Raw genomic sequence first — 13,445 nt, 5'->3', positions numbered from 1 at the left:
ACATAATAGCAGTGTTATGATAGTTCCATATTGTTATTCGTTTATGCCGATCTTGCTTACCTTGTAGTGCTTTACAGAAAAAAATTGTCACATTTGTGAATACAAACGCTAACACACCATTTCATGTGGAGGCCAATTAAAGCTCCAGACATTGCACTGATGCAGACATTGTTCAGCTATATTGTAAGGCAAATCTATTCGCTGATGTTTTATGCATGCATGTTATGGCAAGGTGAAGAACCCTGATTCACTTAATAACTTGCAGCAAGCAAGGGAACATTACAGAATGTAGGGTTATTTATATACACTAAACCTTATCGAAAATGGCAACACGTGACACAGAGTTAAATATAGGCACAATAATCGCTTTCTTCAGAGGAAACATTGCATAGTCTGGAAGATGAGAAGGATTGCGTCGACCCTCTTCAAACTGACAACTCTCTATTACAAAAACGTCTGAATAAAAAAATAAGTTTGTAAACAAACTAACTATCATGCCGCGTACACACGATCATTTTTCGGCATGAAAGAAAACGTTGTTTTTAAAAAAGTCATTTAAAATGATTGTGTTTTTCTCGAACATGCTGCATTTTTTTTAACGTCGTTTTAAAAAAATGTTGTTTTTCTGTTTGTAAAAAATGATCGTGTGTGGGCTAAAACGACGTTTTAAACCCGCGCATGCTCAGAAGCAAGTTATGAGATGGGAGCGCTCATTCTGGTAAAACTACCGTTCATAATGGAGTAAGTACATTGATCACGCTGTAACAGACAAAAAAGCGCGAATCGTCTTTTACTAACAAGAAATCAGCTAAAGCAGCCCAAAGGCGAATAGAACTTCCCCTTTAGAGTGCCGTTGTACGTGTTGTACGTCTCCGCGCTTTGTTCATCATTTTTTTAAAACGATGGTGTGTGGGCAACGTCGTTTTTTAATGATGAAGTTGGAAAACGTTGTTTTTTGGACATGCTGAAAAACGACGTTTTCTTTCATCCCGAAAAATGATTGTGTGTACGCGGCATCACATGCAAGTTTTTGTTTTCAAGAAACTAGACATACTGGATGTTTTTCCTATTGCATCTCTGTCTTGTAGTTTGTATTAGGGGTTCGACCGATATAATTTTTTCAGGACCGATGCCTATTTTACGGCAGCATTTCAGGCCGAGAGCCAATGTCAGGGGCCGAGATTCTGTACATCACCGTCACCTGGCACCCAGATGCAGCGTGTCACTTGCTACTGTCACCTGCCACCCAGATGCAGCGTGTCACCTGCCACCAGATGCAGTATGTCACCTGCCACAGCAGTGATGCGAGGCGGGCAGTGAGATGTCATCTCTGTGCTGCCCGCCGCACCACTGGCAGAGATTGGCAGAGACTGCAGCGAGTGCCGCGCGGGAACAGGGGGAGGTCTGACCAACATCAGCACGTTTCTGACCAATACTGATCATTTGAAACATGTGAATATCAGCGCCGAAAAAAGGGCGCTCCGATAATCGGTCGACCACTAGTCTAGTTATTTTACAGAATCTCTAAAACCAAGGAATAAAGAAAAAATAAAGGGGGGGGGGGGGGCGACATACAGATGAGCTTAATAAAAATGTACCTCTATTTGGAGTCCTTCCTCTTCTCCTGCTGCTTTGAGCTACCTCACTTGCTTCTTCAAACCATCTTGAAAGCATATCAGACATTCTTTGCATGAGTGACGCATTGGTAGCGTTATCACCTAGAAAATAAGTGACATTTACTTCCACAAAACAAAAAGGTCATTAAAATTTTGTGACATAATTTTAAGCAACAAGAAACAATCCCATGCCTGTTAACAAAATGCTAAACACCTTACCAAACATTCTGCTCTAAACAACATAACAAATAATAATTCATTAAAGCGGATCTAAACCCTAAAGCAAAAATATTACATATTGCCACTTACCAATCCTTAGGAGGTGTTGGCTTCATCAGTTTTCATTTTGTTAGGCTTTTGTCCTTTGAACATCTGGTGATTATGTCAGTAACACTTCCTGTTTTAGGGTAGCTGCACTCAGTCGTCCACTGTATCTATGGAGGAGCAATGTAGCCACCTTTGCACTGCAGCATTTTAGAGGGTAGTGTTAGGTTTACTAGTAAATTTACATGAACTTTAAATAAGTGACTATCACATTAAAGCCAAACTCCAGCTTTCTTTTAAGCAGTTGCAGAAAGAGTTTATTCTCTTTTTGGGATAAAGTTTTTTATTTTATGAATAAAAGCGAACCATTGTAAGCATCACTGCCAGTGGTTTGTCCCAACAGGTGAAAATAATGGGAAAAAGGTAGAAAAACGAATGCAGCCAACACATCTACGAATCTGTAAGCTACAATATATAACATTTTTGATTTTGGGTTTAGAAACGCTTTAAGGGTTAAAGGCTTTAACAAAAACACTTAAAAATACAACTGAAATACATAATAAATGTAAATATTATACCATCTCTTTCTCGTTCACTTTCAGGCCTTGATCTGGGCCCTGTATCTGACCAATCTCCTCGTAACCTAAGGCGTTTAAGTGGTGGTTGTCGAACCTTCATATGAAAAGAAAAAAAGTGAACTCAGCATCGTTATTCACATCACCGCAGCAATGAGGCATAAAAGAAAAATTAGTGCAGTGCTTACAACTTACAATACATTTCCAAATAAATTGCTAGTGGCCCACTATGGTTTAAAAGAGACAAAAACATCAAAGAAGCTTTAACCACTTAAGGACCTTGGCTGTTTTTCAGATTTGGTGTTTACAAGATTAAAATCGTTTTTTTTGCTCGAAAAGGACTTAAAACCCCCAAACATTATATATTTTTTTCTAACACCCTAGAGAATAAAATGGCGGTCATTGCAATACTTTTTGTCACACCGTATTTGCGCAGCGGTCTTACAAGCGCACTTTTTTTTGGAAAAATTTCACTTTTTTTAATAAAAAAAATAAAAAAAAGACAACAGTAAAGTTAGCCCAATTTTTTTTAAATTGTGAAAGATAATGTTACGCCGAGTAAAATAATACCCAGCATGTCACGCCTCAAAATTGCTTTCCTTGTACTTATCGTTATATGAGCCCTTGTTTTCCGGCTCCGAGTGGGGAATCCTGCGGGGAATGGGCGTTTCTAAGCAAAGAGGAGTTGATTGACGGCTGCTAAGGCGCGTCACGCTTTCCGAAAAAACCCAAAGTCACACTCGGGCGTTTACGTTTGCCTGCCGTGTAGAGCTGACTGCGCAGGCGCCGTAAACACCCGAGTGTGACTTTGGGTATTTTCGAAAGGCGTGACGCGCTTTAGCAGCCGTCAATCAACTCCTCTCAGCTTAGGAACGCCTATACCCAGAAGTAATCCCCCGCTCGGAGCCGGATAACAAGGGCTCGTATAACGATAAGTACAAAAAAAAAAAAAAAAAAAACAGCATACTGCAGATGTTAGCAGTATGCTGGAGGGATGTAGCTAATGTAAAAGTTTATTTTTGGGTGAACCCCCGCTTTAAGAAGCATTGGCGGAAGTGACGTTTTGACGTCGCTTCCGCCCTGCTATGCTATGGGGACAGGTGGGGGCCATTTTGCCCTCACTCGTATCCCAGCCGAGCAGGGGACAGGACCCGATCGCCTCCGCCGCTGCCGACAGCTCCGGTAATCGGCGCAGGGGGGCCCATATATATATATATATATATATATATATATATATATATACACATACATACACACACACACACACACACACACACACACACACACACACACACACACACACAGTCAGAAGGACTCGAGTAGGGAGAGTCGTCGAAATGTGGTGCCTGTCCAAGAAATCAGAAAAGATGATTTTTGTACGGAACTACTAAGAAACTCCACACTCACTACCACCCCCAAACTTATGGTCTTGTGGAGAGATTTACCAAAATGCACAAAAGCATGTAAAAAAAAGGTGGTGGACAAAGATGGGAGAAATTGGGATTTTTTGCTGACACCTGAGGTACGCATAACTGAAAGGACGTTAACGAGGAACTGCAGTCTGCTCACATAGTTGGCAAGAAAAACATTTTGAAAACTTCCCTCCAACCACTTTGCAAATTATTTTATATGTACTGTGATTCTGTACTTGCCAAATATGCTGCAGAAATCTGCCCTGCATCCATTTTAACTGTGGGCAGCTGAAGCTGCTGCCTGTTAACTTCCTGGATTTACACAGACACACACAGAGGCACACCTTCAGCGCTGCAGCCCTCATTGGCTCTCTTATGACTTACCCCACTTCCTTCCTGACAAACTCTCACATAAGAGAGAGCTGTGCATGATGTCATAAGCCTAGGTTAATGACAAGACAAGAAACAGGAAGTGGGCTGTATAAGGTGTTTAATGTCAGAGTTTTTTTCTTACTATCCAGAATTAAAACAAGGGCAGAAGATTCAATAGATGGAAAGTTGAAAAAAATTACTGAAGGTGCGCTTAAAATAGTTTGTGAGCGAGAATAGGAGATGTTTTCTCTCACCTACCCAGACAGACCAGTGTTATACAGCATGGCATAATTAGAGAACCAGGTGTCCATGTAAACGTAAAGCCCTATAGAAAACCCAAGGCTAGGCGAGAAGTGACCCCAACCTATAAAACAAACAAGTTTGTGCTTCCTGGGGATCACAGGGTACTACAGGCAGTTTTTCATACCCAATTGCAGCCCCACTGACTGATCTGATGAATGGTAGATGCAGAGAAGGCATTTCTGCATCTACCAGCCATCTAAGACAAACTATCCACCACTATTCACTAAACTTTTGGAGGACGTGAAGTAGGGTTGTACCGATACCACTTTTTTAGGACTGAGTAAAAGTACAGATACTTTTTTTTTTATGTACTCGCCGATACCGAATACCAATACTTTTTTTTAAATGTGTCCCCAAATGCAGCCATGTCCCCCCACAAATGCAGCCATGTCCCCCACATATATGCAGCCATGTCCCCCCACATATATGCAGCCATGTCCCCCCACATATATGCAGCCATGTCCCCCCACATATATGCAGCCATGTCCCCCCACATATATGCAGCCATGTCCCCCCCACATATATGCAGCCATGTCCCCCCACATATATGCAGCCATGTCCCCCCACATATATGCAGCCGTGTCCCCCCACATATATGCAGCCGTGTCCCCCCACATATTGCAGCCGTGTCCCGTACTCCCGCAAATACTCGGTATCAGTCCCGATATCAATACTGGTATCGGGACAACCCCAACGTGAAGGCATGGTCCGATGTGAGCTTGTCTTGGGGAGAATTACCTCAGTAAAGATGATTGTCCTTCCCAGGCTATTGTACAATTTCAGAACTTTGCCCATCCAGGTCCCTGTTAACGCAACGCGGCAATTTCAATCAAAAATCTTTAGGTATATCTGGGGTACCAAGGGCAGCAGAATAGCACAGTCCACAATGTACACTTCTAAGGAAATGGGAGGTTTGGGAAAGCCAAATATTATATTATATAAATAAATATTATATAGCAGCACAACTAACTCAACTGCAACAACTACATAGCAAACATAGGCCAAATTGGAGGCCCAAGCTTGTTCCCCACCCAGAACGGACCTAGTACTTTGGTCTCCCTCGCAACATCGTAAAGCGATATAATGCCCTAAGCTTTCCCACTCTATTAGTCTATGGGACATGGGTTGTAGGAGATGGCCTTTACGTTCACCACACACACCAGCAGCTCCTCTCTTTAGCAACCCCTTATTTCCACCAAGGTTGCAGGCTGTAGGCTTTGACTGGTGGTTAAACAAGGGTCTTTACCGCATTAGGGACTATATCGATCAGAGGGTTACGTCCTCTATCACACTTCGTTAACCGTCTGGAGATGCCCCACTCTGAAAATTTCCATCTACAGCAAATTTATACAGTTCCTAAAATCGCTACAGCAATCCAACCCAGACTAGTAGTACACTTCATGTTTGAAAATAGGTGCATGCACCTGGTCTCTATGCTATATAAACTATTCTACAACCCTGCAACCCTACAGCCAAGTTGAATTATCAGATGTCCTGGGAGAGGGACCTGGACATATTTCCTGAGGCAGAGGACTGGCACAAATGGAGCACATGGATTCACAAAGGCGTTTTAAATGTGGTTTTGATTGAGGCTAGCTACAAAAGTGCATGCTAGTAAAAGGTTTCCAGGCACGTCAGCATTCTGCTTCAGAGGATGTGGCCAGATAGGCACACCTTTACATACAAGGTGAACTTGTCTTCAAGTGTGCCGGTTTTGGATGAGAGTGCACGCTTTTATTCTTTGTTACGTCGGTCAATATTATTAAAGATGTAAATATTGCCCTACGGAATAAACCAGTCGAAAATGTCCCAAGGCACACACAAACCTTAAATATATTTCATGTTCCTGGCAGCCAAAATTGCTATTGCATCCGCCTGGAAAAGTCCATTTATAGACTTATAGCCTTAATGAAGCGTAAACTAACTTGGATAATGCTAAATGAAAAAAATGGTTAGTGTCTTGTAAGATGAACTACTTCTTTTCGACAAAATATGGTCTCCTTGGCTTGCTTACTTGCAGGTCCCAGACCAAGTGCTGATTTCAGGAACGGTGGGCATTAGACTCCTGGATGGATTCACCTCCTCTTCTTTTCGATCTTTCTCACTCCCCCCCCCCCCCCATTTTTCCCCTTACTTTACTTGTTTTTTTACAAATGTTCGGCAGTGGGAGTTACTTTTCCCATAAAATAATGCATTGTGTGCCGACAATGGAAACAGACTTCAGCCTACAACGCAAGATAAAAGTTGAATTGTTTGAAGAATATTTCATAAAGGTTTCACGATATTGGTGTTAAAAGCTTTTAGGATTATGTGTGTATGGTGTAAGGAACTGTAGGGCTACCCCGTGGTGGACCCTCTCTTCCACCTGCGGGGGCCTCGTGGGTTTCCTTTATGCAACCACCTATGATATGTTTGGACCTCATGCTCACCATAATGCCTATATCGGCCACCAAGGTTGACCTGTCTTATTCGCGAAGCCTCAATTATGCCCCACTACTTCCCCTTCCTTTTGTTCCCTATGCATTTGTATTGTTACATGATGAGAGAGCATGGCAAGGATTCTTTGCCGCTTTATTTTATGATGTTCATTTTTTTATAATTGCTTCTTTTCTTTATTATAACAAATTACAACACATACATGAAAAAAAGGAAACATGAACAAATAAAGACAACAAGAAAAATACAAAAAAATCACCATAAATATATAGATACAAGTACATACATTACCCCCCCCCCCCCCAAGAGCACCCTCAGATTATGTCTCTTACTTCCCCCTTCCCTCTCTTCCCCTCCCCCCCCAATCCACCCTCCACCTGCAAGAGGTAGAGGGAGATACGAGGGAGAAAAAAAAATGGAGGAGAATATAAAAAAAAAAAAATTATGACGTTCATAACAAATTTTTTAATAAATATTGTAACAGAAAAGGTTCTTACTTCTTCTTGCCTTTGACTAGCTGAAGAAAACTTGAGCTCCTTTGCTTGGTCATCTTTTGGATCAAACAAATAAATGTAGTCCGATGAGTAGCTCACAAGAACCTCTTGCCCATCCTCACTGTAGCACAAGGAGGTAACACGGCAGGATTTGTTTGCAAGATGTGAGGGGACAAACCGTACACACATTCCTGTAGTTCCGCGATTTGAATAATTGGCTGTCAGAAGAGAAAAGGCACCCATCAATAAAACAAGATGAACAGTTTTCTATCATACTTAACCAGCAAACTGGCCTTTACCACCTATGGTCAGCTTTAGATCATTTAAAGTAGAAGTACAGCCAAAGCTCGTATAGCTGTACTTCTCCTGTGGATCACAGGAGTGCAGTCAGTTTTGCAGTCCTGTGACCCGTTTTCAACAGAGAGCGGACTGAAATCTACTCTCTGCTGACGTCACAGAAGTCCAGACACCGCGTCATTGCGACAATGGGGGTCGGTATCCGCCAGGTGCCTGGACCGACACCTGGCTTAGCCTCTTAGCCGCTGAGAGCCTGAGCTGGCTGCTACTCATCCCTCAAAAGCTCAACACTCCAGTGATCAAGGAGAGGGCAGAGCAGAGAGCTGACAGTCTGCAGCTCTCTGCTTGGGGAGCTGTAAAAACCAAGCTATCGGCGGTGTTCGGTTCTCAGTGCAGAGGCACCAGGGGACCGATGCCGCATCCACCTAGGTAAGTATAAAACTGATAAAAACAACAAACCTATACTTCTCCTTTAAGTGCAGTATATCTAAAAAAATATATATTTTAAAGTTTACCAGCCCTTAGATGCGGTGACTGCATTAGTTTCCCTTTAACGCTAAATACATTTTGATCAAAACACAGAACAATTACTATTGATCTTGTCAAAAACCGTGCAATAAAGTCTCAAGTAAAGTGATCAGCTATCTTTTGTGCACTGGAAAGCAGCTCCCCTCTACGCAATGGAATAAAGAGAGGGAGGCATTTGCAGTCCAAAGAAGAAGAGCGGCCAAGGATGACATTGCTTCTCCTCCATGGATAAAGTATGGTTAGTGAGTTTTGTCACCCAATTACAGGAAGTGTTCTATTGGCAGGTTAACTAGGTAAAAAATGAAGAACAAAAGCCTGAAAATGAAAAAACGTATGCAGCGACTACATCTAAGGAATGGCAAGTTGAAATATAATACATTTTTATTTTTCTCATGAAAAAAAAAAAATCACTCTATTGTGGTTAGTATTACTCAGCGAGCAACCATCAATCAGAAACATTTGGATAAATGTCTGCTTCAAAAAACAAGTCTAACTGTGGGAGCCTTAAAACATTATGTTAACCTAAAATAAATTATTTTGTATGTCTGTCATCGTGCCTCACTGTATATATGCACCTTTATGCATTGGACAAAGAGGGCAAAGTCCCTTGAGAGGCGTTATGCTCGCTCCCTTCCTGACATCACCATAGGATTCTGACGGCTGTCATCTTCAGTGTGGCTGGAGACGCTGCCAGTCCTTTCTCTCCATACTACCTGCTGGTGCTTTGGAGCCCCTGCTGATGCATGCCTGGTGGCCATGCATTGCCTGTGTACTTTCAGCTGATCAGCTCTGGTGTCCCAAAATGTTGTGTAACTATCCACTGGGGGATTGGCGATTTTTGACATGCAAGTGTGCTGCTTTCAATAGAGGTGTTTTTTTGCTTGGTATTAACCCCCGTGCTCTGTTTTTTGCCATTAAACCAAGGACCCTGCATTCACTATATCTAGTTTCCCACAGTACACAGAAATGAAATTATTTTAGTAAATGTAAACTGCTAAAATACATTTTCTTATCAGCAGTATATAGCAGTCTTGTGACTTCTATTAGTGTCTGGCTGAGCTCTGGTTAAAGCATGTAGGAGTTTTTATTCTCCCTTGACTATGAGGCTGCATGACCCCCTGACCCTCTGTTTAGACAGTGCTAATTGGTCCTGTGCTGATTACAGGCACTAAAAAAAAAAAGCAGGAGGCAGAGCAGAATAATTCTATACAGCATGAGACACAGCAGCGCTGAATAGTAGAGGGTGGGAGCTGCAGGAGTTAACTTTCCAAGCTGACCAGCAGGTGATTGGTTGCCAAGTGGTCCTAGCAACCAATCACCAGGCCACACACAGAATGTATTGTGGATTATCAAGCAATCTAAATGGGTGACCACAATCAGTGTGTGATTGATGCTTGATAATCCACAATACATTCTGTGTGTGCAGGGCCATCTTTTCCATTGGGCACGCTGGGCAGTTGCCCGGGGGCCCCACTTGCCTGGGGGGCCCCACTGGCTGCCCAGCAACCCCAGTAAAAAATTGTGGAGAGTGACGGGTTAGAACTGCCCATGCCCAGTTTGCGGAAATCACAGAGAAGATCCGGTCCTCCACGAATGCGGGGGGTTGCTGATGTAAGGGGGGAGTGAATGCAAAAATGTAAGGGGGCACTGATATAAAGGTTCCCCCTCCTATATTAGTGACCCCCCTTACCTTAGCGTATTTACTCTACGGAAGGTGGTCTCTGGTCACCAGAGTGCCCCCCACATCAGAGTTCCCCTTTACATCAGAGTCTGCAGGATTCCCCCTTACAATGCAAGGGGGAACTCAGTCTGCGGACCCTGATGTAAGTGGGAAAGAGAAAGCAGTGGACTCTGATATAAGGTGGCCTCTGGTCACCAGAGCCCCCCTCCACATCAGAGTTCCCCCCTTAGATCATGATCTGCAGCGTTCCCCTTTACATAAGAGTTCCCTTTCACTGTAAGGGGGAATCCTGCAGACTCTGATGTAAGAGGAAACTCTGTGCTGGCTGGGTTATAGTAACCTGACCTTCATGTCAATGAAGACATTTTTTTTTTACTTTTGTTTAACTTAAAGTGGATGTAAACCCAAAAAATTGTTTTTTTGTTTTTGATGTCACAATGTAGAGTATAAGATTCCCTATCATCTGTGCCCAGTCTTGCCACACAGAGTTAATCCAGCGCTGAGCAATCCTCTTTTAATGTTCAGTGAAAATTAACAGAATTCCAGATAAAAACTTGCCAAATTATAAAGTCCGTTTCTCTGTTCTTGCTTTGTGTTACAGGTTATTTACATATCTAGAGCTTGGACAGGTTTATCATATGTTATGTTATGTTTATCATAATATGAGGTGATCCAAAGTTCATTGTATATTACCAGGATATGTAAATAACCTGTAACACAAAGCAAGAACAGAGAAACAGACTTTATAATTTGGCAAGTTTTTATCTGGAATTCTGTTAATTTTCACTGAACATTAAAAGAGGATTGCTCAGCGCTGGATTAACTCTGTGTGGCAAGACTGGGCACAGATGATAGGGAATCTTATACTCTACATTGTGACATCAAAAACAAAAAAAAAAATTGTTGGGTTTACATCCACTTTAAACACATTGCCATAAGCACTAGCTATATGTTTATAGTTTAAATACTGACATTTGCATTGTTCGGCCCTGAAAACTGTAATTTTAGGTACTTTTTTTGCAGTGGCAGTAAAAAATGTGGTACTGCCAGTAAATTTTATAATTTTTGTCAGTAAATTCTCGTGCGTGATTGTGTAGACAGGGCCCCAGTGCACTGTATTGCCCGGGGGCCTATAATGCTCTTAAGATGACACTGTTTGTGTGGCCTTCAGTTAATTTCATTTTTTCACTCACTCCCCTTTTTGTTCATTAGAACCCATTGGTGCCCCCATTGTGCCTTCATGTTTTGGCATTGTGCTGTGGCTGTCCGATTCTCTCCTGGGCTGATGCCTTTTCGCTACCGTTCTTTTGGCTCTCCTTATTCGCTGGAGAGTCCTTGGATCATGGGGGATCTGTCCCTGCCCCAACCCCGGGAGAGACAGCTCATCCAGGGCCATCATCCCACTCCCACTTGGGGGCCACTGGGCTATCTATCTGGATCGTGTCATTGGTAATGTATACATTTTTAACCCTGCTCTCTTTTTGAAAGCATGATCTATTCCTGAGACCCCATTGACCTACTCATCTGACTTATTCTTCCTGTAGTTAAAATCTACGCATCCTACTCCTGATGACTGGCTTTAAACGTCAAGAAACGCGTTGAGTCCATACTCAGGGATGCCAAGCCAAAGTTTGCCTAAATTATGAATTTTATCAATTGTTATTTTGTACCCATTTATTAGGATAATTAGATCACTTTATCTGTATGTCCATTTTGATATGTTTTGCTTTTTTAATCATGTTCATCCATTGTGAATATCAAATATGTTAAATGTGACCAACACTATATGTATTATGCCTCTGTATGCATGATCTTTGTATTCTATATTAGGATACATTACAATATATTATTTTCATATCTACCTATTGAATTTCATTTATTGGATTGATTACTTAGCAATTCTTTATGGCTCCAGAGACTTCCCCCAAGGGATTGTGACAATTTATCCATTCCTGATATCCTAGACAATTACAGATACAGATCCATGCCTCATCTAAAGTCCCACAACCCACTTCTCTTTTTTATTACTTCGCATGTTTTGAGACACTGGAACAGGTGTTCTCATCTAATAATTTGGATTTCCCATCACTAGTTTTACAGTTTTAGTTTTTTTCTTGTGTAATCTACTACCACCACCTATACAGAAACCTACTTGTTGCTCCTGTTGCAAGCATTCGGCGATCGTAGATTCTCACGGAACTATCAGAGCATCCAACTGCAAGGTAGAACGGAGCTGAAGGGCAAATGGCTATTGAGGTAGCGGCACGTCTGCAGTTAATTAAAACATCCTAGAAAAAAAAAAAAGTAAAAAAAGTAAAAATGTGGTAGGCAAGCAAGCACATTTTGGCAGAGGATAGGATAGAATAGGCTGGAGAACAGTTGCATAAATTAGATTACAATGAACTTAAATGGAAAAGGTTTACCTGGGAAGCAGGATAGGAAAATAACATTATTAAATATTAACCTTGGATTGCTGCAGTGTTCATTGACTTTTACTAAAGACAATGCCATCAGTTTGAGCTGCTTCATTTAAGAGATCACTCAGAATTTAATGACAGGTGTATGTGACCTGCTTCAAGCTGGTTTTGCACAGACTTGTATGGGGATGCAAAACCCATTTTAAAAAAAATCCATCAACAAAGATCCTCAAGCTTCCTGCAGATCCAGTCATCTAAGACTTTTTCCTGACATTTAGCCTGATCTGCAACAGATGTGATCATACACAGTGAAAAGAAAATATGTCATAATAGGGGCAATTTAGGCAAGTGTCATGGGGCCATACTGTTGAGAGCAGCAATGGAACCAATTATCAGACTGTCTTGCCCACACACCTCAATGTGGCTCTTGAATAGCTGTTTCCAGTTATTTATGTGTCGTGGCCCTTTTACAGGCAGATTATTAGCAAGGTCTAAGATGTCCTTTCCCATCTGGATAGAGAGGATCAGGAGAATCTCTCATAGCAATTTCTCTAGATTAAAACAGGCCATACAGGGATCAAAATGTGGCTAGTGCAGCAGGGGCCTGCCAAACTTTGACACATTTATGGTCATTGCCATTTGAGAGGAGTTGACCAAGTACACACGGTCGGAATTTCGGATGGAAAAAGTCAGACGGAATTTTCTTCATCGGATATTCCGACCATGTGTATGCCCCATCGGACTTTTTCCTTCGGAAATTCCGACGGCATAAGAAAGAGAACACCCATGCTTGGAAACAATTCAACGCGTACTCCGAAGCATTGAACTTAATTTTTCTAGGCTCGTCGTAGTGTTGCACTTCACTGGGTTTTTGACGGACGGAATTTGGTGTGACCGTGTGTATGAAAGACAGCTTGAGCGGAATTCAGTCGGAAAAACCCGTCGGAGTTTATTCCGATGGAAAAAACGATCATGTGTACGAGGCATTAGAAAATTAGTGTTCGATCAGTGCATGCAGTGCTGATCAGTGTGTTTTGACAGCTGAGGAGT

At 42.0% G+C, this 13,445-nt stretch overlaps 1 protein-coding gene across 5 annotated transcripts in view; it reads right to left on the bottom strand.

Moving 5' to 3' along the window:
* DCAF6 (DDB1 and CUL4 associated factor 6) overlaps nucleotides 1-13,445 on the bottom strand; it is a 148,156-nt gene that overhangs the window by 87,059 nt on the left and 47,652 nt on the right. For all 5 annotated transcript variants that reach the window (XM_040337877.1, XM_040337876.1, XM_040337874.1 and 2 more), the window contains 4 exons: nucleotides 12,131-12,266; nucleotides 7,476-7,690; nucleotides 2,459-2,552; nucleotides 1,599-1,718 (listed from right to left, as the gene is read on the bottom strand). In XM_040337877.1, the coding sequence (XP_040193811.1) occupies nucleotides 1,599-1,718; nucleotides 2,459-2,552; nucleotides 7,476-7,690; nucleotides 12,131-12,266 (565 nt within the window). The remainder of the gene's footprint in view (nucleotides 1-1,598; nucleotides 1,719-2,458; nucleotides 2,553-7,475; nucleotides 7,691-12,130; nucleotides 12,267-13,445) is intronic.

This window comes from Rana temporaria, chromosome 2 (genome assembly GCF_905171775.1).
Source record: "Rana temporaria chromosome 2, aRanTem1.1, whole genome shotgun sequence".
Classification (NCBI taxonomy): domain Eukaryota; kingdom Metazoa; phylum Chordata; class Amphibia; order Anura; family Ranidae; genus Rana; species Rana temporaria.
The sequence above is the reverse complement of the archived record's forward strand: the minus strand, read 5'-3'. Positions and strand labels throughout refer to the sequence as shown.